The sequence below is a fragment of the Halichoerus grypus genome, chromosome 6 (genome assembly GCF_964656455.1).
Source record: "Halichoerus grypus chromosome 6, mHalGry1.hap1.1, whole genome shotgun sequence".
Classification (NCBI taxonomy): Eukaryota; Metazoa; Chordata; class Mammalia; order Carnivora; family Phocidae; genus Halichoerus; species Halichoerus grypus.
In genome coordinates this window covers 140543988-140562364 of record NC_135717.1, presented here as the reverse complement: position 1 = coordinate 140562364, position 18377 = coordinate 140543988, and the positions used below count along the sequence as shown (strand labels likewise).

The following is an 18377-nucleotide window of genomic DNA, read 5'->3' as shown; positions in this document are numbered from 1 at the left end:
AAATACAGAGCACAGTCTAGTGAGAGAGAAGCGTCATGTTTGAAGGGTGTAAACAGACTGCTGTTGGCATTTAAAAAAGGGAAAGATGTATCCTATCGGGGATGGATCAGAAAAGACTTCATAAAGTCCCTCCACCCAAAATGTTCTTTCCCCCAGACACCCGATGGCTCATTTCCTCATCTCTTCCAGGTTATGGCTCAAATGTTACCTACTTATCAGGCTTTCTCTGACAACCCCACTTAAAACACTTATAGCACTTACCACCTATTGGCATATTATGTGCTTATTTATTGGTTCCCTGTCTCCCTAAATTAAAATGCAAGCTGTACAAGGGCAGGGCCTTTTGGCTCTTTTGACCACTGATGTAAATCTCATCTAAGAACAATGCCTAATACAAAGTAGGGAAACACTATATATTTGTTCAACAGATGGAGAAAATAAGACTTAAGCTTGGCCTGAATAATGGATAGCATTTAGCTGGGCATTGTTGGAAGGAAGAATTCCAGGTGAAGGAAATGATTTAAGCAAAAAATGGAGGCAGCAAATTACATAGTCTGTTTGAAGAGCTGTGTGCAGGTCAATTTGGTTAAAATACAGAAATGCAGTGGGACATAGTCCGGAGGGATCTATGTTATGTAGACCTGAGGGATTGACATAATTTCACAGGCAGATGGAGCCCTTGAGATTAGGAGTCTTGAAATCTCCTTATTTAATATTTAGTAATTAAACAATCATTCCAGGTAATTCAAATGTAGGTAGGGGTAGACCCAAGGTGTGTGGATCCTGAAGCTAATATAATTTTAGACCCTGGTGAAACAGCCCACTTTGATTCAATTAACTAGCCATTTTAGCAAATGTAGTTTGACATTTGAAAAAAAGAACATAAAGAAGAAAAAAATACATAGAAAAAGATGAATGCTAAAGTAGAAATGACCTCTGGCCTTGCCCCTTTTATGTAACAATGCTGAGTTAGAGCAGTGGGTGGTAGGAGTCTTCCCAGCAGCCCCTCCTTCTCCCGGTAGCCACCAATAACCTAATTACACATGGAAGTGATTACAAGCTACATAAATATATTCTGCCAGACCCAGCTTCCCTTAACTAAATCTCAGAAGTGCCTGTAGCCACTCGGATGCTGCTGAACAAGAAGAGATGGATGATAGCGGTGAAGATGGAGACCCAGACTGTGACTGACAAATTGTGGCTGAAATATCAGTGATCATGGGAACTCATTTCTAGGACCTTGGAAGAAGACAGAACAAATGAGGGACCCTGAAGTTTTATTGGCTTCACGGTTAAGCTGCCTCTGGAACTCTGTTAAAGGGAACACAATGAATTGGAGGGAAGATTAGGGGAGTTCTGGATATAGGTGATAAGGTGATGGTTGGCATGGGAGTTGGGAGAGGCGCGTGTGAGGCAGGATAGAAAGACACCATGGCCATTGAACCAAAGGAAAGAAAGGTCAAAGGTGTCTGAAGTCTTACCTCAGGATACTAGGTAGTATCTGGGAGTGAACTGTTCTTAAAGCTGAGAATTTCTCCGTACATTAAATGCTCTTTTGTCTTAGGTTTGAATACCCTACATTTATTAGTTTACCAATGCTCAAAGGATCACATCTTTGGCCAGTGAGAGTGTCTTTGGGGTGGCTTCCAGGTCTTCTGACATGACCTTTGTATTTTTTGGTAGCTTCCTTTCTTTCTGGTTAGATGAGATGTTCTAGGCTTATGTACTTGCTGTGCCTTACCTGGGACCTACCATTTCTCCAATAAGTACCAGGTTCTTTTAGTGAGAAACTGTGTTTTCAAGCCATATCTCTTGCTGGGGATGCTCAGGCCACTGGCTCAATCTTTGTTTCTAGGCCTTGTCAGTGGACAGAATCAAAAAAGGTATATGTGTATGTATATATGTGCAGGTCAGTTTGGTTAAAATACAGAAATGCAGTGTATATATACACACACATATTTTGCATCTTAGGCTCATTAGATTTCATTAGAAGAAACTGCTCACTGTTTTAAATTTGCTCTATCATCCTTTAAGCAATGAAAGCAGTAAGCTTTTAAATGGGGTTTTTGTGACATGAATTAGTGCAGCTTCCCCAGGCAACTTATTTATAAAGAGAAATAAACTTAAATACCAGGAGAATTTGGTTGACAAATTAGTAGTTCAGTAAGTGGAAACTCAGCTTTAGCATTTTTGAGCTGTTAGGCTTTAGAATATAAAATGACCATGCTGCATTAGAATGACCTTTTTGAAGTCTGCAATATTTTTATTAGAGAAAGCACTGAATAGCCAGTAATGTTGGTTCTAATTCCACAGCCACAAACAATGACAACTATAGTTTATTTATGATGACATTGTGGCATATAAAGAAAATTTCTCATGCTTTAATAATTTACTATAAAATTGAAAATATAATTATACAGAACAGAAAATTAAAAAAAATCCTATTCAATTATGAAAATCCTTCAGTTGACTTTGCTTTTGAGCAAGAGTATACTTTAAAAAAAACAAACAACTAAGTTTGGGTTATATAGAACTTAAAATCTAAAAGTCTCCTTCATCCCCAACATAAACTGTAGATATAAATGCATTACTTTGGTGATTCACCCTCAAATAGATTTTGTTTACTTATATTTGAAATGCCTCACCTTTAATTTAACAGTATTACTAAAAACTGTTAAATATCTAATAAAGAAGTTTAGTGAAAACACTATTTTCATGTCATGGGTAAATTTTGGTAAAAAAAAAAAAAACCCACAAAAAACTCAAAATGGTCATAGGCATTGCCTTTTACAAGAGAAGCAAAAGAAAAAAAAATTCAGCTTTCAGTGCTGTAGAACTAATGATTTCTACTCTGGGTATGAAACAGGAAAATAGATTTCCTCTTTTATGCCAATTCCAATAAATTGAGAGCGGCTTCTGGAGCACTGCGTTGGGATGGATTCTGAGACCGCTTCCAGTCTCTGTGGGAAGGAAGCTGTGATCAATAAGGAATGCAGAGTCACAGCATGTGTGTGATGCATTTGGTATCCACGATGAAACAGCATTTTAAAAAACCCAGTAAACATCACAGTCTTACCAGATAAGCCACCCACGTCCATCTTCTTCAGGTTCTTTGCCTCCAGAATGACAACAGTCAGCTTGCCGGCAGTCGGTACGTAGCGAAGGGAGAAGCAAATATCACCCAATTTCTCTTGCTGTGAAGACCAATAAGAGACTATAAGTAACTTTCCGAATAAAGGTGAATATAGTTTGTACACATACATTGCAAATTCCTCAGGAAGACGATTAGGACAATTAGAATGTGAAAGCTCTTAGGTTCATTGGCGTTTACCCAGTGGTCTTTCATTGACTGAGGTATGAAGAGTGATTGTAACCCATTTCGGTTTTAAATAGCTCATCTATACTTTGTCATTAATCAAAATATATCCATAATTCAACAGTTCAGGAAATGAGATCGAGATGACTTTTTTAGAAACTCTACTCTGAATAGCACTGCAACGTTCTTGGCAAAATTTCATAACTTTATCAAATAGCTTTGAAAAGAGCCTAACACTCCTTTAGTAGAATCAACCTACCTAAATTTTTGCTTTTTACATTTCAAATAAGATTATGTATAATACTTCATATTTAGATTTTTGGGAGAAGGACTTGTATTTGCATTAGACTGAATTTTTTTAAAGAGTTTTTTAAGACTCAGCTCTTTTATTTTTATTTACATTTAAGTAAGCTCTACACCCAACGTGGGGCTTGAACTCACAACCCTGAGATCAAGAGTCGCATGCTCTACCAGCTGAGTGGGCCGGGTGCCCCGGACTGAATTGTTAATGAGAAATTCTGAATTCCTAGTAGCCGAAAGGCAACAAGAAGTTTTTGCCATTTCAGTTTTACTCAAGTGAGATCCAACTTTTCCCCCTTATTCTAATATTTGTACAAATCTAAGCAGTAGGTTGGAAAATGGAAATATACAGTAATACAGCACATGTCCTAGCCCCTCCCGTTGTTTCATGGGTTTCCCATTTCAGGCCCAAGGAACATTGACCAATCCTGTATCTCTGGCATTTCTGAACATTTCATTCAGAGTTTAAAATGATGGTATAGAGAGCTTTGACTTTTTTTCAGAGAGAACTATGGGTTCTCATACCTTAAGCGTCTTAATTTTTAGGATAACTAATTAAGAACCATGGTATTGTTTAACATGAGAATTTGAATTCACATAAGCATGAGAGTGGGCGGGAGCCTGGCGGTATCTAGATGGCTTTCTGATACAGGGAATTAGGGATATGGCAAATTAGGGTTTATTTCTTAGGACATGCTCTCCCCTCACCCCCCAAAGTGAATTCTGATTCCAAAGATGATGGTTGTGTCAGACTTCTGCAGATAGGCTCAAGGTAAGAATAAGGTACAGAAGGCCTTCTCATGTTATGTTCTTATTAGAACTGTATTTGGCCTTATCTATAACTTCATGTATGTGTTAAATCAGCCTGAGTCTCCAGTGTGGAGATAATCGCCTAGATGTAATTGAACAATTTAAGAAAATACAATTCCTTTTACTGGGTACTGGTTCTAGCCATCTATAAAGGAAACAGTATGGGGCACCTGGATGGTGCTGTTGGTTAAGTGTCTGACTCTTGGTTTTGGCTCAGGTTGTGATCTCAGGGTCATGAGGTCCAGCCCCCTGCAGGGCTCCAAGCTCAGTGGGGAGTCTGCTTGGCACTCTCTCCCCCCACTTCTGCCCCTCCGCCACCCCACATATGCGCGTGCCCATTCTCTCTCAAATAAATCTTTTTTAAAAAAATGGGTATCTACTTGTTTTGATTTATCTATAGGTGAGAAGTAATCATTCTGTGTGTGTGTGCTGGTGGGGGGAGAGGGAGAGGTCCAGATTTTTTGCTTAAGTAATGCTTTATTGAAAACATCACCATACATGTTTATAACCCCCAGTTCTTTGATTCCTTGAGTCTTCCTAGCATCTTACCCATATATCTCTTATGTCACTAAAGACTCCTATTTTTGTTTTATTGTGCACATGTCTCCATTTTCCAACATGACTCCTTGAAGACCGGTCCTTGGCTGATTTATCACTTTCCATACATTCTCACAAAGTAAATAAATGAAAAATTTGGATAATATCCCTATCTTGAACTATCTAGGTCCTATCTCCCTTCCTTTAGTGTAGATAACAGTTACTTCTAATGTGCTCAATTCACCCAAAGTGCCTACTTACTCCCTATGAATTTGCACATGAGGAGAATCTAGTAGAATACATTCCTTTTCATAGTCTTTGAAAATACAGAATGGGAATCAAGATCATAGAAATTAATGAAAGTATGGACAAATTCATCTGAACCTTATAAATGTAAGTGAACAAAATTGCAGTTCAAGAATATTCACTGGGAGGAGGGTTCTTTTTGCAGGATTCTGTCTTTTTGCCACAATACCCTCCCTGGGGAACTCAGTTTGTTGCAGAACCAGGTTACTCTAACTGTTCTAGTTAGGCATTTTAGATATGACTGTTCTCTTTTAAATGGCCCCTCTCAATAGCCCACTATCTAAATCTACAATTTAGGGCATCTCAGTTGTTTTAAAGAAACATCACAACTTTCTTCTAATACTTTTTTATTATTCAATCCTGTGATATATAGGGAATTTTTGAGATTTTGCATAATCTCTAGCTTCAGAAGGGTACAGTTATAGAGTTTGAACCTATAATGCCTCAGGTAGGAGAAATATGTGAAGTTACCTGTAATTATAAAGCTATGGGATGGAGGAAGAATGAGTTGGGGGGGGAGGGTGAATCAAAATGGATGTTTTAGGAGAAAGAAAAATATGGAAGAGTGCTTATTTTTTTTTTTTTTAAAGATTTTATTTATTTATTTGAGAGAGAGAGAATGAGAGACAGAGAGCATGAGAGGGAGGAGGGTCAGAGGGAGAAGCAGACTCCCTGCTGAGCAGGGAGCCCGATGCGGGACTCGATCCCAGGACTCCAGGATCATGACCTGAGCGAAGGCAGTCGCTTAACCAACTGAGCCACCCAGGCGCCCTGGAAGAGTGCTTATTAAGACCACTTTCAGATTTACATTTATATTTAACTCCTTAATTTAGGAACTTGAATGTATAAAATTTCATATGCTTATTAAATTATAACTGATAGCCAAATTAAGCATGTCTTTTTATACTAATCAACTGAAGTTACAGTGTTTGAAAATCTTACTACTTCTGTATCTGTAAGCCATTTGAAAGCTAGTCACTATTCTGGAATTTGTGTTCTTTATGGCACCAAGCAGATAGAAACTCATTCTCTAGAAGAAGGCAAATATCCAATTCATATGAACCTTTATCTTAGTTATATTTTTTGAGTTGTCACTATCTGAGGTATAAGTATATGCTTTTTCTAATTCTTTAAAAAATAGCTTTAGTAATTTTCTAAAACAAAATTTCAGAATTGGGACAACTTCTGTTACATGCTGGTTTGACTCTTGATTAGATTTAGGACATTTCCAAATAGGATTGCAATGTGTTTTTCGTATGTGGTGGATGAGGTGGGAACCTGAAGTTCATGTGAAGCAAAGAAGAGCTAGGATATGCATCATGGGGAGGCTGTGAAGCCATCCTCAGAAGTACATGCCTGGTGCTTCTGCTGACCCCTCCTGAAGATGGGTTCTATTTGGCCACAGCTGAAACAAGGCTTAGGTCTGAGGCTTACTTCGTAAGTGTGTTCTTACTTCAGGATCTTAGATTGAGGGGTTCATATTAGTATGAGTTGTGGGACAACAAGTAGTTTCTTTTCCTCTATGAAATCTTTACTGAACTTCTATGATTGGATGGAGATGTGCTCTTGTTCCTGGAGTCTTGTTCTTGTGTACAAAGGTTTTACTCTATCTCTTGTCACTTACACAGAAGAATTGGAATTGTATGAGAGTTTTATGGACAGTTTCACATCAATCTCTTATTTCATAATTTTCACATGCCAAGCATTTTTATATATCACTTTAAAGTTGGAGAAACCAAGATTTTCTACATTAAGAAAAAATAAGCTTTCTTTAGTGGGGTTATGGTGCTGGGAAACAGAAGTGGTTCTTGGAAAACTTACATAGAAAGATGATCCTCCAATCTATATCTCAGCTCCTTACTTTTCCTTGACAGTTCCATCTTGTTTTCCCTACAACAGCCCTGTGAAGTAGGTACTGTTTTTGCTCCTTTTACACATGAAGAGTTTGAGACTCAGAGGTTACATATAGTTACATAGCATCTCAGTGTAGACCTCTGCAAGGTCCTTTGACTCAAAATAATGAGTTTTCTTTACTCTCAGACTACCATCTAGAATGACAAACTAATACTCCAACTGACCACCCACTTAGATATTCCACTCTCACTTTACATTCATACTGTCTAACTAAATGGATGTTTATCACCAAATCTTCCCCTTGCCTGTTCTTTCTGACCTCCCTTTCAGTCAGGGTCACTAAGTAATCAGTTTCCAGTGACCAATGTTCCTTCTGTTTTCCTTTAGTCCTTCAGCCCACAAATCTTGACATTTCTTTCTTTGTCAATGTCTCTCAAATTTTTTTTAAATTTTAAAATTTTACTTAATTTTCCCCTGTCCTTATCAACATGACCTCTACCCTCCTCTCTTCTCCCTCCAATATGACCTCCAACTCTACTGCGATATTTGCCACTGTCACCATCACTATCACCACTGCCATCCCTTCTGCCTTCATTCTGTTTGAGATCAAGCTCTAAACACTTCTGTCATCTTTTTCCTGCAGCAGTCTGATGAAAGATCTCATGAATCATAGTCTCTCCAAAGTCCAGTGTAGACTGTATACTAAAGCCAGGCTAATCTTTGAAAGTCTAAACCCATTTTCCTGACTTTGAAGAAGCTCTGTACTTTGTCTCTGCCCTATCTAAATAGGCTTCTTCTACTTTACTATCTGTTCAACCTTCAGAATATATTTTGAATCTGACCTCACCTCCCTACTTAAAGGCCTTTACTCTAGTATGGGTAGGGAGACCAACCCTGCTGATCTGCAAAAGACTATTGGTTTTAGCCCTAAATGTCCTGTATGCCCTGAGAAACCTCAGTCCCGGGCAAACTGTAATGATTCATGACCTTAAGCCCAAGTTCTCATTGTTGACCTAGACCTCTGCAGTGACCTCCTAATAGCCTCTCTGCTTCCACTCTTGCTCCTTTTTAGACTCTTTCTCATGTACCAGGCAGAGGGGTCTTTTTAAAAATGGAAATCTGATCATGAGACAGTCCTACTTAAAGCCCTTCCACGTCTTCCCATTTGACTTAGAATGATCTGTATTCTTTAAACAAAAAAACTTATGTGGTCTGACCCCTTACCTACTACTGTGCTCCTGATGTTTCTCTTTTCAAGACATGCCAGGCACATTTCTACCCCAGGGCCTTTGCCTTGGCTGTTCCTTTTGTCTGCAATATTCTTCCCCCAGATACTATGATAGATTGTCCCATTAGTAATTTTTAAAAAAAATTTTTGAGAACGTTTTGTTGAGTTAGAAATTACATACAACAAAATTCACCCTAAGCATATGGTTCAATGGGTTTCAGAAAATGCATGCAGTCATTAATTACTAACAAAACCAGGATATAGAACATTTTTTAAATTATGTTTTTAGCTTTCTTCTCATATGTCACTTCTTCAGAGTTTTTATATGGTCATCCTATCTAAAGTCCTTTCTGCTCCTAAACATACACTACCTGTCCCTTTGCCCTGTTTCTTTTTCATTCTAGCACATATTACTTAAAATTCTGTTAAGTTTGTTTAGGTTTTCCCCACTAGAATATCAGGTCTATAAGAGAAGAGAAATGTTTTTCCCATTGCTGTGTTCTAAGCCCTAGAATAGTGGCTGGCACAGTGTCAGGGTCCATATATGCCTCTTGAATGAATAAATGTAGATTGCCTTCTATCAAATACAGTCAGATTGGTCCCTATGTTATCCTCTATTGTTACAGGTCAAGGTCTCCAGGAAGCCAACTCAGAGATTTGCAAGCAGGAGGTTTATTTTGTGTTCTTTGGATCAGCACCTATGGGAGAGTGCAGGGAGCAGAACTGCACAGGCAGAAAAGTTGGGCTGTGATGTAGTCTTATCACAGGCCTCAGCCAATCCTATGGGGAGCTTTGGAGCCCGGAGAGCTCTTCATATAGGTTCTGAATTCTTAAAAGGGGTGAAATTTTTATGCTCCTGAATGTACCAGTCATTGGATGTGGGCTGTCCCCACGTCTTGGACCAGGGTTCTCTTCTGCTGAGGGTGATGCTGAGAAGGAGGATCCCAGTTATGGGCCATCAGCCATCAACACTCTAGGCAGCCAGTGGAATAAATACCTTGTTCATAAAGATGGTACAAGATTAGTGTGTATGGGAGGCAGTTCATCAAAGCAATTACTATATTTCTGTGAGTTCTCTTCCTTTTCACCACCAAATTTTTGCATAGTCAGGAAATCCATCTGCAAATGTCTTTAGTCCTTTCTACCTAATAAAATTACCCCGACCTGTAAGCCTTAGTCCAAGTTTTATCTTTAACGAAGTACCCCCTTACTATTCTAGCTCATGTATATTTCTGCTAGTGATTGCTTTATAGCCATCAGCACAGTGCCTAGCGATGATTTTTTTTTTTCACCTCTATTTATTTCATATGTGAGTTTCCGTCATCCTAAACTCCAGAGGAGGAGGGATTGTACTTTATAAGCCCTTATTATGTGCCTTCTTAAGTAGTATAAATAACTGTTGATTGTTTTGAAATGAGTGCCTCACCAACTGTTTGCTTTGTGAACAGCATGGACACTAGTACTTTATGAACGGTATATCCAGTTTAATCAATGAGTCAACTAATGAATATATTTGGAGCTCCTTCTTTGTGCCTAGTGCCATAGACGTGGCCATGTCAGCCCTTTCAGAAAACTAGAAATGAAAACATTTCTGAAAATGTAGTTTTTATAAGATAATTTCAAAAACCTATAGAGTTGCAGCTGACAGATGAGTGCTTTTGCTGGTGTGATTATCTCATGAAGGGGCCTTATTACTATTAGGAATTTCAGCTTTATGTATAATTTATTTTAGTCAATTGCCTTGATCACTAGGTGGAAACTGCCAGTTAGCGTAAGAAAGTTCCAACTGTGAGATTCAGAGAAATTAACCTGCTCTTTTAGAATATGGAGCTGACAATCAGAAAGAACCTTTGTTCTGAGCAGCTTGATAATGCTGTTATTTTTTTGAAGCAGCCACTGAATAGAGTAGACACAAATTAATGATTTAATAGACAACTACAGCAATGCCTTTCCTTTTTGAAAAGCATTACATATAGATATTAGAACAGAGGTCACCTCCAATGGATAAATAAAAAGCTTGATTTAAAATGAATATTTATTTGATGGCTTCTACCATCCATCATTTTATGTGTGAAAAGAGGGGTTCATTTTTGTGACCTTTGCAAATGGAGCTAAGTTCACAAGCTTGTTGGAAATGCTGTACTTTTGAATGAGTTTTAAAAAGGTACCTGAATTGACTTAATGCTGTGACATTTTACAAGGACATATTCTATTTATGTTAATCCTAAGATTTTTTCCATGTGTCAAATTGGTGATAGTTTCTCCAAGGAGAGGGTTTTTCTCTGAGGTTGGGAGTCTATTTAAAGGTTGACAAATAAAAAATGGCAGTCCAAAAATCTCAAAATGAAAATCCAGATGATTTGCCTATTCTTCATTTATAAAAATACTAGGACATTTTCCAGTTATAAAAGGGATAATGTCAAGTTTCTCATTTTAATAAGAGTAGCTTTAAATCTATCCTTTGGGTGGTAGTAGCTTTCAAATTCATTTTATTCCCACAACTATACTCATACCACTAAACTATCTGCCAAATCAGTATTTACATCTAATTGTCCAGATGGTCACAGTATGAAGTGATGCCGTGAATGTATTGAGACTAAAAAGACTGAATCTGGCCTAATGTACAAATACACAGTAAATTGCTCAGGTGAATGAGACAGTATTTTATGTCTTTGAATACTTTATGGGGATACTATATAACCTATTAACTCTGGATTCATTTAATTATTCATTTCTTATTTAAAAAAAATAGGTTCTACCATAAGACTCTTCTAGTCCAGGCTCCACGGATACTTAAGATGAGTAAGAGGACTTTACAAAGTTCTGAAAGTAGTGGAGTGACAGATTCAGATGCAGAAGAATAATACAGTGCAACCGTACAACTGTCCCATAGAGAGGGCGCCAATGCCACGGGAGCAAAGAGGAGAAGGGTGGAACTGTCCAGGCTCTAGTGACAGGACTAAGGAGGGGAAGACTTTAATTGGAGATTTTTACCCCTGATCATCATCATCAATTTCTCTGGCCACCCCAAATGCACATTCTTTATAAAATTAATGTGCTTGCCATGCAAATCTAGCTTTAAAACAAGTTGTCTAGCTCTCCCCTTTCAATCAGAGCTAGTATGTATGGGGGTGGTAATAAGTAAATGTCTTGGGGTACAGTGCCTGAGCTGAGATACGAAGGTCAACAGGAAGAGTCAGTGTGAACCGTGTGAAGAAGAGGCTTAAAGACGTTCTAGACACAAAGATGCACCTGCAAAGTCCTGCAACCACTTAAACCAAGTTACTTTTTTTTTTTTTTTTTTTAAGATTTTATTTATTTGACAGGGAGGGAGAGGGAGGGAGAGGGAGGGAGAGTGAGAGAGCGAGAGAACACAAGCAGGGGGAGTGGGAGAGGGAGAAGCAGGCTTCCCGCTGAGCAGGGAGCCCGATGCGGGGCTTGATCCCAGGACCCTGGGAACATGACCTGAGCCGAAGGCAGTGGCTTAACGACTGAGCCACCCAGGCGCCCCTCAAGTTACTCTTCTACAAATGTAAAATTCATACAATTAAAGATGGATATCTGCTTTATGATTTAGATCTTCAAAACTTCCTCTTAATATATTTATTGTCAATAGGAGATACACCTTACACTGTAGTCCTATTAGATGTAACAGAGACATAGGTATTCGGACATGATCAAAATAAGAATGATGAAAGTAGAAAGTCAAAATGCCTATTAAAAATAAGTAACAGCAAAGTACACTACAGAAGAGTGAAAAGAGCAGTAGACGAAGATGTGGGCATTTACCATTTGTTCATTCAACAGATATTTATTGGACATCTACACAGACACTGGGACACAATAAAGCATACAAAAACCAATGGGCAAAACAAATATAGTAAAGTTATGAGTGCCTGGTGCATATAATAGCAAACACTACTATATTTTAATGAAACTCCTATTTCAACCACCCTCTTCTCTAGATAGTGTCACATCCCTCCGTTCCTTTTCTGAGCCAAACGTCTTGAGCGAATCAGTGACAGTCACTGTCTCTATTCATGCTCCACTGGTTTTGCTCTCCATTTTATTGAAATGGCTGCCGCTAAGGTTTCAGGTGACCTTCATCTTAGTAAGCCACACATATTTTTTTAACCTGAAGTCTCAGCAGAATCTGTTGACATCCCTCTCTTCCTTGGATTCTGCGATACAATGCTTTCTTGATTTGTTTATCTGCCTCTCTGGCCACTCAATCTTGGTCTTGGTCTTTCTCAAGCTGTAATCCTAACCGTTTGTTTTCTTCATAAGCTAATAGAAGCGTACCTGGAGGTCTTGTGCGTCTGGTTGCAGACTGCTGCAATAAAGCAAGTATCACAGCCAAGTGAGCCAAATGAATTTTTTTGGTTTCCAGTGCATATAGAAGTTTATACTATACTGCAGTCTAGTAAGTGTGCAATAGCATTATGTCTAAAAAATGTATGTACCTTAATTCTTCCTAAAAAATGTTATCCATCACCTGAGAGTTCAGCAAATTGTAATCACTGATCATAGAGCGCCATCACAAATAAAATGAAAAAGTTTGAAATATTGCAAGAATTAACCAGAATGTGACAGAGACACGAAGTGAGCAAATGCTGTTGGAAAGATGGCAGCGATAGACTTGTTTCACAAACATTCAATTTGTAAAAAGCTCAGTAAAGTGAAGTGTAATGAAAGGAATATGCATGTACTATGCCTGTCAGTAGCTTTAATAACAATGTAGAAGTGATTGCCACGTGCCAAGTTTGTATCTTCACTTTACTTTGAGCTCCAGACTCCTATATCCAACTGCCTACTTGTCATTTCTACATTAGAATATTTCACACACATCTTTGACTCAAATTCCAAAAACTGAATTCATGACCTAGTTTCACAAACCTGGTTCACTCTATTTCAGTAATGGCTATCAGCCTCCAACTAGTTGCTCAAGCCAGAAAACTGGGCATTACCATTGACCACTAACTACTTTAGACTTCAGATTTTATCTTTTAGAAATTTCTCAAGTGGGTTCACTTGTTTTCATCCTTACCCAATAAATCTCATATTCCAATATTAGAATATTTGCCGCTCTAATCCAATAATTGGTCATCTAGATTATTCTAGAAGTCTTAGTTGGTCTCCTTAAATTTACTCCTGAAATACAGTAGGCAGAATTACCTTTTAAGTAACAAATCTCAAAATCCTCAGGTAGGTATCCTGTTTCTCTAGGGATAAAGACCCACATTTTTACCATAAGTTATAATATGGGTTCTGGCTCCTGCTTACTCCTCAGCCTCCTCTCCTGGCCCTTGCCCCCTCTGTGGTCCAGTCACATCAGTCGTCTTCATAGGATCAAATATGTCATGTTAACTGTATACTCAGAACCATCACATAAACTGTTCCTTTTCTTGACACATTCTGTCCTCTTGTTCTCCCTTTTGTTTAGTTAACTTTTACTCATCTGTCAGACCTCACTTCAGTATTTATTTAGAGAAGCCCTCCCTGACTCGCCAGACTAAATAGGGCTCTTATATATTCCTTAGTAGTCCTCCAGTACTCTTCTTTGAAATATTGATTATAATAGTCCTGTATTATAATCACATACAGTTAACTGTAATCATGGACAGCAATCATGTATTTGTATGATTATTGCATTGTACCTCACTCCCATGAATTTGAGCATCTTTGCATAGTGTCCTTTTATCTATATGTATAACGCTTGGCCCATGGAACATGGTTAGTACATATTTATTGAGCCAAAGAATGAATATATGTTTACCAAATGCTTCAGTCTGTCAGAGACTACTAGCTGTTTGTCAGAATCCACTTAGAAGTAGGATTAGTAATCCATTCCACTTTCTGTGGTTTGCTGAAAATGAGCAACACTTAGTCTTGTACTTAATTCAGTTTTCCGAACACTTACCTTATATTTTCAGTATGTCAGTCATGGTGCAAGGTAATGGAAAAAAAGGCTGACTAAAACTTGTTCTTGCCCTTAAGAGACTTATTCTTGGCCAGGAAGAATAGGCATAAAACAGAAGTTCAATGTAAAATGGTAGGTGCCATTATAGAAATGTGTTTTAGGAAGAACCACTATAGAGAAGGTAGAGGTATTTGTTGTGGTTAATTTTATGTATGGAGGGTAGGGGAATATGAATAGAATATAGAATGGAAAGTGAGTCCCAGAATGTTCTTGTTAAAAGATTTTTCATGCTGTAATATGCTGTGATGCTTGAAATACCACCATTCATACCCTTTTGCTAAAGCTTTAGATCTCTAGGAGTCCTTTAAAATGATAAGAAATACCATTTTGCCCCCTAGTGGATGATATGACAATCCATCATGGTATTAAACTTTAGTGGATAGTTTCTTGGGGTATGGAAAGATTTATCTGTGTGGAAATGGGCAAAAATGGGGATGATCTTGATTATGTCTATAATTTGGGATGCTGCTTTACTTAGAAGAGGCGTAAGTGGGAATCCAGGTAAATGACCAATTGTATGAGGACATGTGAAGAAAGGAGATAATGGAAAACAGTTGGGAAGGTATCCAAAGACAAACCTTTACCAAGTTGCCTTGTCCCATTAATGTTCTCCCTATGTTAATTACATGTCCTTGATTTTTCTGGGCCAGGCCCAATTTTTAATATTCTATTTTCTTGTCCAAATGTGACTTTGAGGTTCTGGGGTAAAGTGGACTCTTAACACTGGTTTCCATAGTTCAAATAAATATTTTAATCATCTACAGTGAAATGTAGATAGCAAGTAATTTTGAAATATGGGCAACATATTTCTGAATAAAAATGCAAAATGACCTCCTTACTTAAAAGGAAACATTGTAAGGAAATATTATGTAGAAGGCGGGCCATTGATCCTGGAACATTCATTAAAAAAAAAAAAAAAACTCCACCAAAAAACAATGCCAAGTAATCATTGGAAGGCATGGTTAGACACTTTTCACCCTGAGAAGGGTGTTTTCTCTTGTGGCAGAGATAGGCATTTGGATGATTTCTACCTAGGCTTATACTGATAAAGCAGCATTAAATTTTTACTAATCCTACTCAACAACTGCAAAGACTTTGTATCCTGACCTTTTGTCACTTGTAGTTATGTTTACTTTTGCATCCTAACTAACTTGAAAGGATACTATGGGGTAATAGGGTCTTGAGAGAGAAAGCTCAGTAGCCAGGGTGCTGTTTTTATCCAAAGAATACTTCTCCCTTTTTAGTTCCAGGATGATGGTGACCAAGAGGAAGTCTGGAGGGAAGGGTAGTGCCACACAGTTGGGAAACATCATTGGCCCAGGAAGTTTTCCTTTTTCTCCTCATAAAGGGCTGGGTAAAAAGACGAGATGGTGAATGCTGAGCAGACCCAAGCTGTGCCACTAGACAGCTCTAGGGGGCGCTTTAAGCAAATTCTTCCCTTGCTGTTGAACTAGGTAAGGAGCACTTGCTCTATCTTTGAGATTACATAAGATCTACATGTGAGCCCCTGGGGGAATACAAAATCAAGGAAAGAACCATAAGGAAGGTGATAAAAAGAGCGTGGTATAGACAGGCGAGTCACACAGAAGCTGGTGACCAGAGAAAAGCTACTTAAAAGCAAGGTTAGGGAGATAAGAGGCGCCAGCCCAGCTTCACCCCTCTGACTTCCCCTGGTCGTGGGTCTATCCATAGCAAATGGGAGCCTTGAAGAAAAGAGAAGACGGGGAAGAAAAGCTGGTGAATTGGGGTTGGGGTGGCAAGGCAGTGGGAAAAAATAGAGAAAGGAATAAAAAGCAGAAAAAAATTGAGGAAGAGAATAAAAAAAGTTTATTATTTCATCTTCTATTAGAAAGAAGGCAGAAGGAAGAGAGACGATAAGGAAAATCAACTGGGGAATGGTGAGAAAAGCAGTGGGAGGATTTTAAAAGTTTTTTGTGTGGACTCACTTCATAAGGGATGAGACCTGCCACCTGGTGAGGGACTATGGAGGTGGGACCTTAATTATTAGTTCAACTGGGAAGAACCCAGGAGACATATTTGCAGTAATTCAAATCCACAGAAATAAAGAATTTGGTTTGAACCTCAGATGACAGAGAAGATGGATATATTTTGCAGACTGTGTCAGAAGGAAAAGCACAAAGCACTGTGGTGATTTCCCTGAGCAAGCTAAAGCTGAGGCTGTTGGTTCTCTTCAGGATTGAAACAGGAGATATTGGTTACAGCAATCTCACTGGGGAAAACAAAATTCTATGGTATGTTGAAGTTCCATTAAAGACAGCAGGGAGATGGCATTAGGACAGGGAAAATAGGAAAGTATGAAATAGAAAGCCATTGAGAAGAACATGGGTACCTAGCTTCTAAGTTGCTTTTAATCCAGAACAGAGATGCATTCTGGTGGTGGTTGGAACAGCTAGAGATGTCCTTTACATGTGTGTCAACAAATCATATGAGAAAAAAATAACCTGAGGATAAAAAGTCGTAGATAAGAACTTAAGGTAGCATGAAAAAAAAAAAAAAAAAAGGTAGCATGGGGAGTTTAGCAAGAAGGGAAGGTGTGTGTTTTTGGGTAGGTGGCCCCTAAAAGTTGCTGTTGGGTACTTCTTGAGGAGATGTAGGAAACTATTTATTGACTGAAAGGAAAATACTATCAATTTTATAATAAAGCAAGAGGGAAGATAACACTCCAGAAGGGATTGGTTTTGGGGGGGGGGGATTGATACTCATTAATGGGGGGAAGAATACCACCTAGAGTGGAGGAATGGATTCTTGTAAAGGGAAAACATGGGTTAGACACGGGTGTGAATGTGTAGTGGGAAAGACAAAAGCTGGAAAAGACCAGCTTTGTGGGTGTGCCTGGCTCTCGGAGTCTTTAAGAGGAAAGAGAATTAAGATAGCAGAAATGCAAGAATCCAGGTGAAACACAACCACCCTTTAGACAGACTCTTGGAAACGGTGGTCTCACTTGAAAAGATGTTTGAAAATACAAAGGACATCTATGCAGATCATGCCAGAGGAGAAGATAAAGGCCATGGCCATAAAAAGGAAAATTATAAAAGTGTTGTCCAAAGCAGTATCAAAGGAGATGCACACTATACGGAAGAGACATTACTACCTGAAGGCGATTTCATTTGGGTTTGCAAGAAATAGAACAAGAACTATACTTGAATGTTCCTGATCGCCCCATGTTCTACTGTGCCCTCGGTCTTTGAACATGCTGCTTCCTTTGCCTGGTATAACTTTCCTCCTTTTGCTTTTCTACTGGATTCCTACTTATTTCTCAACTGTTACCTCTTTATGAGTCTTTCCCTGACTAAGAGTTTGGCCCTTCTTCCATCTTTGTGCTTCCATGACAATTTCCAAACTCTCAGTATAGCACTTGTAATATTCTCTACATGTCTGTTTACCTCTCTGCCTCTTTCATTAAATAAGTCCAGTGTTTTAGTCAGTTTTGACTAACACGGTGTCTGCCATATGGCTAAAGGTCACATAAAGGTTCAGATCAAGAGAGTGTCTTACTGTAGGAAGGGCATAGGACAGAGAAAAATAGCAATTCTTAGTTTTTTTTTTAAAAGATTTTATTTATTTATTAGAGAGCACGCACAAGTAGGCAGAGTGGCAGGCAGATGGAGAGGGAGAAGCAGGCTCTCCGCTGAGCAGGGAGCTGGATGTGGGGCTTGATCCCAAGACCCCAGGATCATGACCTGAGCCGAAGGCAGCCGCTTAACCGACTGAGCCACCCAGATGCCCCACAATTCTTAGTTTTTGTGCTATAGTAGGCAAAGTTTGGAATTAGTTGGTCAAGCCTGGGAGGGGGAAAGATGAAAGGCTCTGTTATATGCCCTAGTGATGCGGGGGGTGGGGGTGGGTGGGTGGGGGAGAAGCTATGTATAGCCCCTGGCTGATAAATTTTCTTTAACATTAAGATATCATTTGGATTTCTTATTAAAAGCAAAAAATAGAAGTAGGATTTTGGGGTTGATCAAGCTTTCTGATAGAGTAGGTATGCCAAAGACAATGGATAAAGATCATTGGGAAAATAACTTGAC

General features: G+C 38.7%; 1 protein-coding gene across 2 annotated transcripts in view; it reads right to left on the bottom strand.

Moving 5' to 3' along the window:
* SYT1 (synaptotagmin 1) overlaps positions 1-18377 on the bottom strand; it is a 525751-nt gene that overhangs the window by 88352 nt on the left and 419022 nt on the right. For both annotated transcript variants that reach the window (XM_078076347.1, XM_078076348.1), the window contains exon 9: positions 3077-3194. In XM_078076347.1, coding sequence (XP_077932473.1) covers positions 3077-3194 — 118 coding nt within the window. The remainder of the gene's footprint in view (positions 1-3076; positions 3195-18377) is intronic.